Below are 17,096 nucleotides of genomic sequence, written 5' to 3' on the forward strand. Positions count from 1 at the left end.
AGAATAATTTCCTTAATTTTCCTTGATGTAAGCAGTTTTATACAAATGTAAATAGTACTTCGCCTAAGATGAGCCTAATTTTGTACCTAGAAAACGTGTAAGTGCATTGTAAATTAAAAAATAGATAATTTAATTATGAATCAGTGTCAATCTCCATTGTTTTTCAGCAAAATTAGTATTTGATGTATCCACAATGACTGGATAGCATTGAGAAGGCTTGCGATGATTGCTTTTTCAACAAAGAACTAGCTCAAAAAGACAGATTTCTATAGGACAATAGACTCACTTTGCTGGCCGCTTTCGCGTGCACTGGAGCACTCGTAAAGTAAAGCCTTGCGTCTTGGCTGAATCTCGTTTGCTTGACGAGTCAAAATCAGCCCGATTTCGTCTCCAGAACAATTCCTGACTCTATTTCGACCACGTGGTTCAAAATTTCAAGGTCGGCAAGCTTTATTGCGAATTGAGATGTTCTTCACCTGTCGGCTGCAATTTTTTGACTCCGTCTTGTTAACTGATTTATTGTTGCCCCCGCTTCAAACGCCAGTTTGCCCATATTTTTTAATGTAAACTCGCACTTCAATTCAAATATGACTTACTTTATTATTAAATAGCTCTTCATTCTGAGTTGAACTAAATAAGGAAAAAACAACTCCAGGAAGGCAAACCTATCCTCTGCTCTTTGAAATTTATGCACAGTTACGCAGTTCATCGCCACTTTTTTGAATCGCCATCTTCGTTTCATTTGCGATCCTTCGCCGTGTTTCACATTGTATTGAACTAGTATCGGTCATAAAGATAAGGTAATGCCCAAGTCTTTCCAACGACTCATCATCTTTGCAGTCATTGTGTGCCGTCCTTTTGGAAACAGGCGATGAATATTAACGATGCCAACACAACATCCGCCTTTTCTCATTTTCCCGCGTTTCGAATGAATTTGACTGAATTTCAAGGGATTTTCGAAGTGATGAGGCGCATGGTGAACATTAGTCTCCTTTGTTACTCTCATCTAAACACAGCTATTGACCAACCAGAGAGCTCATGCTATCCTAATTATTTTATAAACAAATATGGCATTGCTTTTAAATTTGGTTCTGCGATCTTGCTGTGTGATTTAGTATTTCAGAAGATCACTTGCTTTTTCCCATTACATTACATTACAAATCCTCCAAAACGGTAAACCTGTTACCGTGGAGTTGCGCTGGCAAAAGCACGGTCGACCAGTGCGGTGAAATTGTCATTTCATTTTGCATCTCGCAGCATCTGTTCTGTACAGTAATGACATAATGGAAGCCATTTCAGATCACAAGACTGCCTCATAGACTTAATATCCCTTCAAGAACTCACCAAATTATATTTTTTTAACAAACACACCAATGAAGTTGGGTAGGTGTGCATCCAAAAATAATTGTCAAATTTATGCGTGCTTCAATGGGTACTATTACTTATGTTATGTTTGTGTTTACTGAGCAGTTAAAAGGGAGAAATGTTCTCTACACAAGCCTGTCCAATTTATTTTATTCAACTCTTACTTGTGCTGTATTTACAATCGTCATCCTATTGAACTGGCAAGCCTCACAAAACCTTTTCAAAGCAAATTGTAAAACACAATGAAACAAGAAATTATTTAATGGTCATTCTTATTTTGTTTCCTGAAGCTGTTATTGTAAAATAATAGTTTTGCATTTGCTTGAACCTCTTTATAAGACTTGCTTAAATTTGAAGCAACAATCCAATTCTTCCTTGTGTAATACTTTTGGAGTCCTGCATCTAAGGCTTTTCTTTCCACTGTTATGGTCACATGCCTTTCACTTTATTACAGAATATTGTTGCACCTTTGCACAAATCAAACTCGGGTAGTCTTTTCCTTAGCAGCCATTACTATCGTGCTTACCATTTCTGGCCAACCCTAAATACAAGGGCACCCAAGCAGCAAATTAGCCAAAAGCCTTCCAGAACCATTTCTAGGCCCCATGTAGTGTATAAAGACGATATAAAGAGATGTTTTTTTCTCCTAGAAGAATTTGATCTGTTCGGATAACTTGATGTTTCAGTAAAAAAATCTATAGTTGTTCGGCTACGTAGAACCAAAATTCTTAGAACAGTTTGACTCTCCCGAACACATATGTACCGAAGATTATCGTTGGATGCCCCTGTAAATAACCTGATCATGGTAGAATTACCTGCCAATCTTGATGTTCTTCCTCTAACAGAGTGGAAATTACTACACACACCATACATGTACTGAAGTAGTGTCTGGCCCTTGTTGTTCCAAAGGTGGATAACACAGTCTATCCACCGAATAAATCACCGATCCATTGGATAGTGCAGTTGGTTTTGCAATGACTTATTCACTGGATAGAGATTTATCCGGCAGAGAGTGCTGTCCATCTTTTGAACAACTGAGGCCTGGGCCCAGTTGTTCAAAGATGGATAGGCTATGTGCTATCCGCCGGATAAATCACTATCCAGTGGATAAGTCATAGCGAAATTAAACCAATTGAGGTATCCATTGGATAGTGATTTATCCGGTGGATAGCGCTATCCACCTTTTGAACAACTGGGGCCTGGGGCCAGTTGCTCAAAGCCGTTGGCTAAGAGTTATCAAAATCTATAGGTAGCGTTTTCCATAGTATTTAACACTGGTTAGCGCTAACTATGCTTCGAGCAACCTGGACCTGGACTTTTAGTTTTCCTGCAGATAATGTGCCTTGAGTTGGATTCTAAAATTTGAATTATATTCACATTCATACCAAGACATAGTTGCCTGACTTGCCTACATCCTTGGTGGACTTTGTCTTCTAATTCTATTTATTTCTTTTTTGGCAATTTGGGTCATTACTTGTGCTTTTCCCGACCATTGTTAGCTGTAACTTTGCAGTCATTATTATATTTGCAAGGAAAGCAATTGATATCATCAGTTTACAGTGTCAAAATAATAGTGTTGATGTTGGCTGTCATCAGGATTCAATGGAGCCAAAGGCAATAGGCTTATTTCAAATTGTGTACGCACAAAGGAACAGATTCCAGGCTCAATTCAGAGGACTAAAATAATTATAATTCTTTGAATTTTCGTTTGTTGAAAACGATGGATTATTCTCATGAACCTCAACTCTAGATCTGTTATTTTGTCAAATAAGTCGAATCTAGGCTATGGAATATTGAAATATTATATTATAATAATTTCAACATTTCAACAGAGAAAATAAACTAGAACCAGATTGAACTTACCACCCAATCCGTAAAATTAACTTAACTCTGGCAATTCAATAACTTTAGTTTTCAGCCGCTCTTTCCGCGCTGCCACCTTATAAACTTCGAAGGGATTGATATGGCGAACCATCAACATCTAAGAGTTGAAATTACACACACCTGTAGCCTTGTATGTACTGTCATGAACCTTCTATTCTGGACTCGGAACTCGTCCAATTTGCTGTGTACTGCCCCTTGAAAGTCCGACCGGGTGACAATACTTCTCGCCTGATTTGCTCGAAGGCCGAAAGTTTTCGTTTTAACTCATCACACCTCTGACACCTCTTTACTGTTTTTATTTTTTAATCAACAAAGGAATCCTATCATTGCTAAATTTAATAAAATTGACCACCTTATCCCTGAAAAATTCTTGATTTTTAACCGCCTCTGCGACAACAAATTTCGCCACCATTTAGAAAGCCAACGAAGCGGGACGCGACGTCACTGGCATGATGACTAACCCAACGGCGTCCTTAGAGACGCGCCCTCCCTCCTGTTGGTGCCTCTTATACATATCGCATGGGGGAGCAGAGCTTAGAAAGAGAACGTGCTCATTTTTAGTTGTTCTTAATAACATGAGTTATCCAAGGTCTCAGATACTTTACATTTGTATAAATATTGGGTGATCGAGCCCTTGAGCATAATTTGCCATGACTAACAATCCCCCCTAAATAAAATTTCCCTTTGATGAGGCATGCCAGTGGTCCGCCACTATCGCCTTTGCAAGTGTCGAGTATTCTTTGAGTATATTCTGTGCAAAGCATACTGTCTGTTAACCATCGGACATTTTTTCTACATTCTTCTGGCGTAAGTATGGCAACACCTATACTGTGCAACGTATTTCCTTGTTTTCCTGTTGTGTTATTACGACCAGAACCAATAACTGTACAGATCTCTCCACTGGAAAAAGAGATTGTTTGATCTGGTAAGCAAATCGGTCTTATAAAATCATTATACTCCCTTATCGGTGACTTGAGTTTTACTAAAGCAATATTGTAATCTTTGGTGTTTTTTCTATGTAAAGGATGTCTTATCACTTTGACTGCCTCGGCTTGTACTTCCTGACCATCTTCGTTCTCATCGTCGAATTCACCCAGGACCACGTGGAGTTGAAATTTTGGATTCACTCGCACCACAAAACAGTGTGAAGCTGTCAATATCCACTCCCGGTCCAGTAAGGATCCCCGGCAAAACAAGTTTGACTTGCCAAACCGGTTTGCATATCTAAAGCCCACAACCCAAGGAAATTGCCCTGCTTTAACAGCTTCCTTTCGTTCAAGTCCTTCTTCTTTTGACAATCCACAAGTGATGTCTGGCATCGATTGTTGACTGGTCACTTCTGAAAGTGATTATTTCAAAGAAAATGAAAGGCTGGCTTTAAGAGCCGATGTCTGAAATTATGGAGAATTGGGCGTCAGTCGTGAAATTTCGAATTTCTTCATATTTTGCCCAAGTAACCTCCATAGTGAAATGAAAAATTACCCCGTCGAGAGATCAAAATGTGAGGAGTAGTTTGACAAGAATCTCCGACTGAATTTATGACACAAACCGCTGGCTGGCTACGCAAAGGAAATTGTAACCGTTTTCATGGAGAGAAATATTGCAGAAAACCTTCGCAGGATTTTCCCCGGTGGGCATCGATCCCCGCAGAAGTGGGGATCGAACACCGCCACTTATTGCACCTCTACCTAGTCCCAAATAAATCTCGATGTCGTGGGCACACTGTTATTATTAAATGAGACTCTTCTGTCTCAAAAATGCTTGAAATAAAAATGCCGATCAAATTTTAAAAAATGTCTAAAGAAAAAATCGTTTGTAATATCTAAAGGAAACCACCTACCTTAGCTTTGATTCACTGTCCACTGCAATGTCGTCGCTGATTTTGCAATACACGATGTGATTGTAGACATCTTTGCTACACTCGCCGATTGCAACACATTCCGCATTCGTGGGGTTAAATGAACTGGGGCCGCAGGGTCCACCAACGAGGAGTGAATAGCCGCAAGATGCCATGCAATGAAATGTTAACAACTAGCGACTCGATATCAATGCATGAAAGGTTTTGTCGCATCAAAAGGTAGATTGTTGAGAACTAGTATTTCTAGCACGCACTTTAGGCTTACACCTCAAAACGCCAACACCCAAAAAAGGATCGCTATTGACCTTTGGCCAGGTCATGCGTCACGCAATCTATCCTGGTTCTGTGCAGGAATGTTACTTCTGTGAATTTGTTTGCGGCCAGGTACCGACAAATTTCGAGAAAAACAAGGGTATCACATGTCTAGCAAGCTACATATATTACAGTACCAAACACAACGATTTAGTGGAGGATTATTTCGATCAGACAGATGGATAAACACGGTAAGGTTCATGTTATGTTGCGGTTTCGATCGAGTCCGGGACTGAAACAAGGGTGGTGTGTGTTGATCGAAGTTCAAAAGCATCAACACTATATAAAATTATTCTGCAAGCCCCTTAAGTAACTTTGCAAAGGTTTTCTGCAATATTTCTCTCCATGAAAACGGTTACAATTTGCTTTGCGTAGCCAGCCGGCGGTTTGTGTTATAAATTCAGTCGGAGATTCTTGTCAAACTACTCTTCACATTTTGATCTCTCGACGGGGTACTTTTTCATTGTCACCAGAAATATTTTAACACAGTTATTTACAATTTACAAAGGTTGTTCTTCAAAGCTGTTGTTATTTCAAGTCCAAACTCGACGTACCAGTTGGGTTTCTGTAGTGTGGAAGTTGGGTGAAATTTGCGATTTTTTGAAATGCCCGAAACTGGTTTTCTTCTAAAGGCCAAAACATTGTCATTTCAACAGCTTATCCAAATTTTATTACTGTGCTATAAGGAGCTAAAGTTTGTTTATATTGTGTTTGTGTTTCATAAGCAGACGACGCCACGTCTTACCGTACGAGCGAATTAAAAATGTGTTATTTTCCGCCAATTTTACCATTCGAAGGAGGCCAGCATGCCGTGTTTTCAAACTTTTCCCAATTTCGCAAAATTTAAAAGGCTGTTGAAACGTTTAATGTTATTTTTGAAAATACTTCACTATAGAGGTTACTTGGGCAAAATATGAAGAAATTCGAAATTTCACGACTGACGCCCAATTCTCCATAATTTCAGACATCGGCTCTTAAGTTCCTTTGAGACTGTAATCTACACGTTTACACAACAACAAATTTATCCGAAGCGGGAAACACTTTTAATTGCAAGAAGGCCGTTGTGATCCGGGGCGGGCTAAGAGAAGACTAAATTTATTCAGGGTATAGTAATGCCGATAACAAGGTGCACAGCAACTCACTGCATTTTCCTTATGAAATCGCTGTAGCCGCAGCAATTCGTATGTCATAGTTTTGTTTTTTTAAGCTATTGCATAAGCATTATTCAGGAGTTGGATCAGATCCGAGGATGTCATACGAAGTATACGTATATACTGTGAATGGACTTGATGATGCAACTTAATTACCCCACTACTTACCATAGTTTATTGCTGTATCTTCACTTATGGATTCTGAGTTCTTCGCTCTCTTTTCTGTCATGTAAATGAAAACAACAAATGGTACAACCTGTTAACCCCTAACTTCTTTATCTGATCAATAAAATGTGTTTATTTTAAATTACCAAACTAAAATATTTAAACGTACGTAGAATTATACCGCTTTAAATAGCACAGGTTACTGTAGTGTATTAGGTCAGCGGATGAGAGCGTTAGTACATCTGGTAATGTAAGACGAGTAAGAATTGTCTAGGTGTTTCTTGCTGGATTAAAGAGATTTTTTTAGACCTTTGTAGCTCGCCTAAGTGGCCTTGATATCCTGCAAATTTGCAACGAGGATGGCGAATTCAGTCGAATGAGCGCTGCCTCATTTAGATTTGACAGGGTCGCCGTCTCAGGTCGCGGAACCTTGGCGACAGTGGAAACGGTCGTACCAGTATTACATTGATGGCAAGGGAATTACGAACGCTGCTCGCAAAAAATGCTCAATTGCTTCATTTAGCAGTTATGGAAGTTCAAGATATTTACGAAGATCCTCAAGATCCTGGGCCGATGATGTCTTCTCAGTGTGTCTTCGAAAACTGGATGCTCATTTTCCCGTATGAGCGCCTCGTTTTTCGTCAACTAGCACCAATGCAGGGGGAAACAGCTGACAAATTCTTGGTCCGTTTACGCAAACAAGCTCGACATTGCAATTTTGGTGAATCTTTAAACGAAAACGTACGAGATCAATTGATTGAAAATTTGGAAGATGTTGAATTGAAGAAGAAATTGCTCGAAGTTAATAATTTTACTCCGGAGGCTGCATTAGATAAAGTTCGTAAGTAGGAAGCCTCACGTGAGCAAGCGAAGCAAATTTTTACTCCTTATCAAGAGCCCGGAACAAGCACTAATGTGGTTGGCAAAACCTCGGGAAATGGATCCAAAGGGAACTTTGGCAAAACGTGTTTTAATTGTGGCCAAGAGGGGCACTTCGCTAGGGACAGGAGTTGCCCGGCTTGTTGTTGCAAAGGAGGGAAAAGCTTGAAGCCTGGAAGGAAGACAGGCCAATTTTGTTGAAGGTCCGTTTGAGAATTCAGGTGAGAATGATGCATTTGCTTTCACTTCTGAGGAACAGACATGCGCTTTGTCATCTTCTTCTGAGCCAGTGATATTTGTAAGCATTGGTGGCGTCAGCAGAAACATTTTGATTGATTCAGGTTCAGCAAGTAATCTAGTTAACTTGAGTACTGTACAAGAACTTAAACATCTGGGGTTAAAAATTCAGTTACAACCATGCACAAAAAAGTTGTATGCTTATGGAGGCCGAGAACTTGAAGTTGAAGGCCACTTTCACATAGAAGTTTCCATAACCGAGAAAAAGATTGTAGCAGATTTCATTGTGGTTAAAGCTGTGCGCAGATCTTGGAATTCTCCGTGTGGGCCAAGCAGAACTGTCAATACAGAGAACTGTAACACTGTTGACGACTCTTTTTTGGCTCAACTCAAAGCAAACTACCCCACTGTATTAAAAAGATTGGGAAACGGAAGAACTACCAATTAAAGCTGCATATTGATCCTCGTGTAACTCCAGTGGCTCAGAAGGTGCGACGAGTGCCTTTTTCATTGAAAGACAAGGTAACTGCCAAAGTTAATGAACTCCTTGAACAGGACATCGTTGAGAGGCTTCAGGGCCCACAGCATGGGTCAGCCCTATTGTTGTTGCACCAAAGGCATCAGGTGACATACGACTATGTGTCGATATGCGAACGGCTAACGAGGCCATTATTCATGAGAGATTGCCCATACCAACCATAGATGAAGTGCTCGAGAGCCTTAAAGTGCCCCTGTGACCAGAAAATCAATTCATATTTTTCTTTGGATTTCAAAACTATGTTAACAAAACACGAAGTGACCCACGTTTTAAGCCTTGATTTCAAAAAGACACCTCTTTATTTTAACTGTAATTTTCCTATTTAATGGTCCGCCATTACTAACATTATGTTCTTGAGAGAGCTGGATGGAGGAGAAAATGACGTCAAAGGCTCACTAGTTTAAGAATGCAATACGTGTGTACGCCGCAGAATTAATATGCAGCACGGGGGTTTTGGGCTTTCAGACTTTTAAACTCACGCTTTGCATATATAATAAGCTGCGTTCACACGCTGAAATTTTAAGCTAGTGAGCCTCTGACGTCACTTTTCCCTGGATCCAACCGTCTGAGTCCAATCGGTCAGGTTTGAACGTGAGTAATGGCGGACCGTGAAATCTAAAACTTACACTCAAAGTAAACGGCCTTTGGATAAAAATCAAAGCTCAACATTTGGCCAGTCAGGTGTTAAGCAAACACACTTTCAAAATCTGAAGGAAAAAAAGAAGTGTTTTTTTTTTTATCACAGGGGCACTTTAATGGAAGTGCTGTGTTCTCCAAATTGGATTTGAGGTGGAGTTTTCACCAAATTTAATTGGATGCTGACTCGAGGGATATCACTGCTTTTGCCACCCATGATGGCATCTTCCGGTACAAACGACTAAGCTTTGCTGTCAATGCTGCACCCGAAAAGTACCAACACATCTTCACGCAGTCAATGGTAGGTCTGCAGGGGGTAGCTATCATAGCAGATGATCATATTGTTCATGGCCAAGACATGGAGGAGCATGATAAGAATTTAAATTGTATTTTGACGCGACTTAGAGAAAAACTGACTGTGAACGCTGACAAGTGCACATTCCGAATGACGAGAGTGGTTGTTATGGGTCTTTTGCTTACAAAGCATGGAATCGGGCCGACTGAAGAAAAAGTGAGAGTCGTTGTTGAAGCAAGTCAACCGCAAACGTCTCCAGAAGTTCGGAGCTTCTTGGGGCTTGTGGGATTCAGTGCCAGATTTATTCCAGATTTTGCAACAACATCTGGTCCAGACTTGCACGGAAAGGAGAGCCATTCTTCTGGAGAGAGGAGCAGGAGATTTCATTTCGGAAATTGAAGGGTCAAGTTGCCAGTGCACCAGTTCTTGTAACTTTGACAAGAACGCATTTGCCTGTGTTATTGCTGATGCTAGTCTCGTGGGACTTGGGGCAGTACTTGTGGAAGAGAAGGGTGGAGAGAGTCGTGCCATCTGCTACGCCAGTCGAGGTTTGAGTCAAGTAGGGCGTCGTTACAGTCAAATGGAGAAGGAAGCACTAGCCTTCGTGTGGGCCTGTGAAGGCTTCCACCACTACCTGTATGAGGTACCCCAGTTTGATCTTGTGACCGACCATGAAGCACTGAAAGTCATATATTCAAGAAAGTCCAGACCCTCAGCTAGGATAGAGTGATGGGTTCTGCGTCTTCAACCCTACAACTATCGAGTTTGTTATGTTCCTCTTTCCCGATTGACAAAGATATCTGCCCCAGATCAGTCCATACAAGATAATAGATACGTGCGTTTGGTAGCTCTGCACACTTACCCTACGGCTTTGAGAATCAAGGAGATTGAACGGATCTCGGCACAGGATCCAGAGTTACAATCCGTCCGAAATTGTCTCGTCGAAGGCAAATTGGACAGTGCTCCCATTCGGTCATACTTGCCTGTGCACAATGAGTTGACCTTTATTGGCCATGTGATTCTTTGAGGAACAAGAATTGTTATCCCCCAAATTCTTCGCAAGAGAGTTGTTAGTCTGGAGTATGAAGGGCACCAGGGAGTTGTTAAGACGAAGGAAAGGCTTTGAGCGAAGGTCTGGTACAGTCGCCACAGGGAGTTCAGTACAAGCAAAATCTTCGGCATGTCAAACCGTCTCTAACATCAGACCGAGAAGACCGGGAAAGTACATTACAGGCTGTTGAGCCCCCTATAAAACCAAAGCAACTGAGTTGCCGCCTGTGGAGGAGGATCCTGTACCAATGGCAGAATCACCACCAGAAGTTGGTCTTCTCCAGCTGATAAACCTTTGAGGAAATGAGGAAGAATTGCTAGCCGCCCAAAACGGCTAAATAATTATGTTTTATACTAACTTGGACAACTTCAGACTATCGAACCTGTTGTTGTGTTGCGAGAGTGACATTTGACCAATTACTGGACTGCAAGAGTCTCTATTAATATTACCAGACTGACATTTAAGTTTTCTTCAGTATAAGTATCGAAGTGGGAGTTCTAGGACATGCTTTAAGAAGCGTTGGATAGTTAATTGTTTTTTTTAATATTGGACTGTAGGCGTTAAAGTGAAGAGAGAAAGGAATGTAGTGTATTAGGTCAGCACCTGAGAGCGTTAGTACATCCGGGAATGTAAGACAACGAGTGTGAATTGTGTAGGTGTTCTTTGCTTGATTAAAGAGATTTGTTTATAGCTTTGTGGCTCGCCTAAGTGGCTCTGATATCCTACAGGTACCGATAGTGACAGTGTTATTGTTACGTCCCAAGATTTTTACTTGTCGAGAATCTTGCTGTTATTTGTTCGTGATGAAACTGCTTTGTTTATTTCTTTAACCTTTTTGGGTCACGTTTTTTTTTTGCATCTATGCACGTAGTTCAGTAGTGTTTGTAGGTGTATATTGGCTTTATTGTGATGTATTAGCACTGTGTCCTATGGAGGTAGCGAGTGTATTCTTTAGCAATGAACGCAATAAAGAGTGCTGTAACGTAAAATAAAATATTGTGCAATTCTTACTAACTTTCTGAAAACGTGAAACGTGAGAGGCCTCAGTTATGAAAGCAACATAACTTACCTGAGGAGAACACGTTTTTCTTGAAAGCCTGTGGTCCACCTACCGCTCCTCTGGGTGAATATCGAGCCACAAATATGAAGCCGTAAGTCTTTGAAACGGCACTGCCGACACCTATCGCCATGGATCCATTCCATACAACCTAATGTCGGACGAGGATACAGTCAGTGGCAAAGGTAGTTGGGACGCTAACGCCAGTATGAACTTGAAACCCTCTCAGATATGTCAGAAACTAAAGGGGGGTTGGGGGTTATTCAAACTCTGTAGCAAAACCAACTGCAAAGGTTGAGTGTCCCAAGACTTTTGCCACTGATTGTATCTCGATTAGCACTCCCGTACAGTTTACTACTATTTTCACAGTCTGAGATGTATAAAATGAACTGAGATAGTTGGTGTATTGTCACTCATATGGGAATGTTGCAACTGACCTGTGCAAAGTGCTTGATTGGTAAACTTGGATCCCTAGCCGTCCCTTGATCATAGTTATAGTTCTTTTCTTCATCATACCAGTTTTCTACCACCTCACTACACGTGACACAATCAGGTTTCCAACCGAACTTGCATTTAGGTTGTGGCGGAACAAACCAAGCTATGTTCTCGCCTTCGTCCTTCTCCGCCAAAGTGTCAACATCGTGTTGGATCTTGTCGTTCAGTGCAAGATACTCGGCCCATTTCTGTGCGTTACCGGCCAACGTTTCGGACCAGATGAGGGGCTGAGCTCCACGCTGCCTTCTAAGCGTGTTATGTTCCCTTACACAGTCACGATCAAAAAGGTCATATGTAAGGCCTAAGGACAGGACGAAGGATGGATCTTATCAACCAACTAGTTAGTGGAAATAACTAATGGATCGTTTTTTTTCCTTTCAGCAAATCCTTAAGTTTTACCGATTTTCATAACGGAGCATCTCGCCCGCGCGTAGCTCCATAGCCAAGAAAATTTGGTAAACTATCCATCCGAGAAATTTTGGTTGTGGCTTAAGCGTTATCCCGCGCGTACACTCTGTGCGGGGGAGGGAAGAGAATCAGATGTCATCCCGTCGGGGGAAGGGGTATGTTAGATTTTCTTGGCGCGAAATGTGCAACTGCGTTTTTTCTTTGAGGGAAAAATCACTCAAGAAATGGTGTAGGCATTGTCGTCGCGTTCAAAAACGTGTATACTTTAGGAACTTGTTTTTAAGTACTTCATACTATTAGTGACGAACAACGGTATAAAGAGCAGGAAAGAGCACGAGAGAAGAGGCGACGAAAGTTGAGAATTGAAGCGAAAAAAGCCTCGAGAGAAGCCGAGGAAGAGAAAAAAACACCGTTAAAAGCTGAGAGAAATAGAGCGAGAGACAAAACACCTATTTACAAAGGTTAGCTTTCAGCTGATGTTTTATTTCTTAATGCATCTCTCGCTGCCTGACATATTTTGTGAAGCTCGCTAAAAAAAGAGAAAGAAGGCCTGAGGAAGAAGGCCTGAAAACGTTTGCAATAGGCCAGTTTCGTATTCCAACGGTTGGACTGGATCTAGCATGAAATGGAGGCTAATGGGAGCAAATTAATTTGCATTTGAAAAGATTTGCCCGTATTAGCCTCCATTCCATGCTAGATCCAGTCCAGCCGTGAGAATTCGAAAATGATCTATTCCGTGTTGACCGTACGCGTGTTGACGTCGCCATTCAAGCTTACAGCAGACATCATTGGCGAGTTTTCTTGTCACCATTGTCTATTTCGTCAGGCATTTCACTATTGTGTTGGAGGTTATAATGTTTGTAAGTCGAAGATGACTTTCTAGTGTGCCCTTCTACGCTACACTAGAAAGTCATCTTCGATTTATAACCTCCAACACAATAGTGAAATGCCTGAACGCTTCATTGAGCAATTTCACACCATCACGAAATGTAGCGGCAAATTTGATTGCCTCGTTAAAGAAATGTTATACATTCGCATGCGTAAACCAACATTGAACGTGCAAACGGATTCCATCCACGCCAAGATGTTTGTTTAGGCCGTTTATTTTAATTTATGCTTATCTTGTACGTTTCCTTATTTGCATGCTATTTAACTAGTGTCTTGATAATGGAGTCATGATGATCCCGAAACGTCGAGTAGCAATAAATCTTTCCTGGTTTTTTATATGCTTTTGCTTCAGAAAAACTCTACTGATCAAAGAATAATAATTATTTCCATATACGCTATACTGCTTTCTGGAGTTTGAAACCGGGAGCTCCGCTTTTAATCTTGGCTAAATCCATGTTATCTTTGAAAGAAGGAAAGGAATCAATTTATAGTGGCATGTTGTGACAGCAAGTGGATGGAAAGGGCTACGGTTGAATGACTGGTTTAAAATCGGAAGAACCTAAGACTACTTAATGGATACCCTTAGAATAGCTTAATTTAGCATTCTAACAAGAAAAGTGGTTTTGGAAAAAAAGGCAAATAAATGACAAATGCCTTGACAGTTCTATGACTTCTTCTGGCCTAGCCGAACGTCGTGTAATTAAAATCCTGATCACTGGCCTTTTCATACCTGCTGAGAACACCATGCAGTGAAAGGCAAACAATGGATGGAGATATTCAAACGCCATGGTTCTCTTTCCTCTCTTTGCTCATCTTAGTCAAAACAACTGCAGAAAAGAACAACTGCAACAAAACACTGTGAAGCGAGATCAGGTACATTAACTCTAGGGTATATATATCAACCATTGTATTTACACGGGTTCCTGACATTCCAAGGAAAATATCCTGCGAAAATATCCTTAGGCAATCTTCCCAGTAAATCGTGAACACTTCCTATTACTCTATATATTTCAGTTTGTTATAATTAGGCGATGGTTTAATGATTGTCAATTTAACACAAGGATGACCTTCAACTCAAGGGCTTGATTGAATGTAAGTCGCGACAGATTTTTAGCAAAGTGAAATTATGAAAAAAGCTCGATGTGGAAACTGAAAAAATATCTATTACCTGAAGACTGGTTGACCGTAGCTCATTTCCCAAATTCAATTCAATTTTCGTGCCGCCATATTTGTCTTTATAGACGTCATATGTCCGACCGTGTCAATGGTGGTAATCCGATGCATAAAATGTAACCACCCGCTTAAAGAGATAATTACCTGCCTGGTTCGAGAATATTCAACATTTTCTTCCCGTTTAATCAGCAAGCGGTCATCTCGGGAGTGCTAAGTGATTTTTATATTTTGCTATACTTCTGGGGAATATTTAATGCCTAGTACACTGATATATTAACAACAATTGTAGGTTCATTATTAGCAAGACCAATTCTCCAAGCTTCAATAGGCCCCACCAACACTGGTTAAATGGAGCGTTAACAAGATAAATTTCAATGCAACCCAGTGTAAGTTTTTAACTGTTACATGCAAAAAAAATATTCCGCACTTTCTTTATCCTTACCTATCACATAGGAAGATCGGATAACCTTCCAGGCATCTTGAACTAAAGGATCATACTAGTCTTTAGCCTTGCAGTTACGTGAGATCTTTCAATTCTAGGAAAGACAACGGTAGAATCGAAAGCAAAACAATTGTTACCAAAAAGAAGTTAAAGATATTGCGTTCTTTTGGAATGCCCTTACCGTTTTTCTAGGGCACGGCATTTCAGGCTTCTTGCTTATTAATAAAATTGTAACAGTTATATTATGGACGTTAAGTTGCACAGTGGCTCCCCATTGTTTTTCATAGCATTTGGGACTATATAAGATCTTTTCCTAATCACTCAGTGCAGTCTTTCATGCAGGTTTAGTCAAAATATAACTGAATTAACGTATCTCGCTAATGCAAAATTCTGTAATTGTCAAATGAAGCTGCCTTAATAAAAGTCAAAAAAAAAAAAAAAAAAATTGGTCATCCACTGTTGTTGTCATGAGAACTAAGAAATTTTCTCTTTCCACTTACTCTCCATTTAATTAATTACCTTTTTCATTAATTAGATCTTTTCTTGCCTTTTTGCGCTCTTTTAATTCCCACAGAAGCTGTAAAAATAACAATATAATAAAGAATTAAACAAGCCTTGCTAATAAACCGATATTTGTTTTGGCTTTTTCCTCCGCAGCTCCAAATCAAGCAAGATCAAAACATCTACAAAGCGCAGTTCAACACATGTTGTTTAATTCTTTTGTGATGTGCAATGATGGCAGCTGAAAACTCCGCCATGTTTTACGTCATTTCTATGGAAACGCGCGTGGAACTATGGGTAATCTTAACCCACAATTCTCTGTTTCGTCATACTTGTAGAGTGGTTGTATAGTCCGTGTATAGTACGTTTGAACACCTTACCCAACAACGCTATACAATGTCGATCATACAAAGTCGAGTGTTGTATAGTGCGTGTATAGTGCGTTTGAACAGGCCTTTATGGTAACTGAAAAAATGCGTAGCTTGGGAATCGCAAACAACCAATTGCAGAAGGAGCTGAAAGATGTTAGAGTTTTGCCTAAAGCAGAGAAAAGTGAAGCCGATATAGAGGAACTGTGTGACCTTCACGATAAACTTGAACAATAGACTACAAAATAGTCCGTAAAGATATCAATTCATAGAAACCCTGAAAGTGCTTACAGTTCAACAGAACAAGCATTAATAAATGTAGCGGAGGGACTAACCTCAAAATCGGCGGTGATTATATTGATATATAACATTCACATCACATTATCATTGAGAGTGAGAAACCGATATTAGTGAATTTAACTAGTTGTAAGACTATTTCAGAACTTTGCAAGAGAACTGGTATAAAGACCCTCAAATTATCAGGCCCCATCTTTTGCTGTGCTAGTAGAAGGTGTTGCCGCCGGAAACCGTCCAACGTTTTGTCATGTGACTAATTTTCACCATGTCTGTCTGCTGAAGAAAAGTGTTTTTTTCCAATTGTTGAGAGGGCGGGCGGACTTGATGAGTTCATTTTCCCACACTAACCTAATTTCTAACCCATACATTTTACCATTTTATTAATTTTGAATACATATTTATTTCGCAGCATCTTACTGTTAACCAACTCACTGACGCAATTAAGAAAACCTCTGTCTGTTCTAAAATGATTTGGTGACGACAACAAAAGGAACCAGGAAAATCTCATCTATTACGTCGATCTAATGAAACTATTCAAGACATGCGATCGATGAAAAGCGATTTTGTTGAGTAAACTGGTTACAGTCTTTTTCAATTGTAAGGAGATTCTACAATAAAAAGCTGAAAAGTGCTCAGAAGGCCAAGATGAAACTATCGGCTAAGTTCAGAACAATTCTATACAGCGCATTCAGAGCCTTCTTTAAAAAATCACAGAATTGAGGTAGCTCTGAATTCGCTGTATAGAAATTTTTCAATTTTGCAGACTGTTTCATCTTGCCCTTCTGATTACTTTTCAGGAATAAGAAATCAGGGTCACCCAGTTCGTTGTTGAAATATAGGCAACTGAAGGTTGTTTTTACAGGGCTTGCCCGTTGCCACAGTGACATCTTACGTCACAATAATGACTGCATCTTGTCCTCCAATAACCCGCGTTTCATTTGGCACCACAATATTGCTGATATGATATAAAGTTGAAGGGTCGATCCTTCTTATTAGAGCGTTAACTGGAAGCGTTGAAACGGGTTTGAGCCACCCTGTTAGTTACATTTAGGTTTATTGTTTATTGTAGAATTTCATTATATGATACATTTTCAAT

General features: G+C 40.2%; 1 protein-coding gene and 1 long non-coding RNA gene across 4 annotated transcripts; one reads left to right on the forward strand and one right to left on the reverse strand.

The window, feature by feature from the left end:
- Window positions 1-3,436: 3,436 nt before the first annotated feature.
- Window positions 3,437-14,499, reverse strand: LOC138043210 (chymotrypsin-like protease CTRL-1). 3 transcript variants are annotated; one of them, XM_068889358.1, is made up of 6 exons: window positions 14,388-14,499; window positions 13,950-14,062; window positions 11,866-12,224; window positions 11,441-11,579; window positions 6,739-6,792; window positions 3,437-4,588 (listed from the first exon to the last, which is right to left on the reverse strand). In XM_068889358.1, exons 2-6 carry the CDS (start codon window positions 14,005-14,007, stop codon window positions 3,807-3,809), a joined length of 1,392 nt encoding a protein of 463 aa, XP_068745459.1. In that variant the 5' UTR covers window positions 14,008-14,062; window positions 14,388-14,499; the 3' UTR covers window positions 3,437-3,806. The 3 variants fall into 3 exon arrangements, with proteins under 3 accessions (XP_068745459.1, XP_068745462.1, XP_068745461.1); XM_068889361.1 differs by having other exon boundaries at window positions 13,950-14,046; window positions 14,388-14,480; XM_068889360.1 differs by having other exon boundaries at window positions 13,950-14,075; window positions 14,388-14,474.
- A 125-nt stretch (window positions 14,500-14,624) lies between these two features.
- On the forward strand, window positions 14,625-16,807 carry LOC138043211 (uncharacterized). The gene is made up of 3 exons (XR_011131204.1): window positions 14,625-14,778; window positions 15,492-15,632; window positions 16,410-16,807. It is a non-coding gene; the product is annotated as an uncharacterized lncRNA (long non-coding RNA).
- Window positions 16,808-17,096: the final 289 nt, after the last annotated feature.

This window comes from Montipora capricornis, chromosome 3, assembly GCF_036669925.1.
Source record: "Montipora capricornis isolate CH-2021 chromosome 3, ASM3666992v2, whole genome shotgun sequence".
NCBI lineage: Eukaryota > Metazoa > Cnidaria > Anthozoa > Scleractinia > Acroporidae > Montipora > Montipora capricornis.

What these genes read in the sequence shown, in the direction of transcription:
- LOC138043210 (XM_068889358.1), bottom strand. Translation starts at nt 14,007, where the DNA reads ATGGCGTTTGAATATCTCCATCCATTGTTTGCCTTTCACTGCATGGTG. An exon ending in CAATCAAGCACTTTGCACAG is followed by an intron (nt 11,580 to 11,865) that starts GTCAGTTGCAAC and finishes GTCCGACATTAG; the next exon opens with GTTGTATGGAATGGATCCAT. An exon ending in AGATACAGCAATAAACTATG is followed by an intron (nt 4,589 to 6,738) that starts GTAAGTAGTGGG and finishes AATCACTTTCAG; the next exon opens with AAGTGACCAGTCAACAATCG.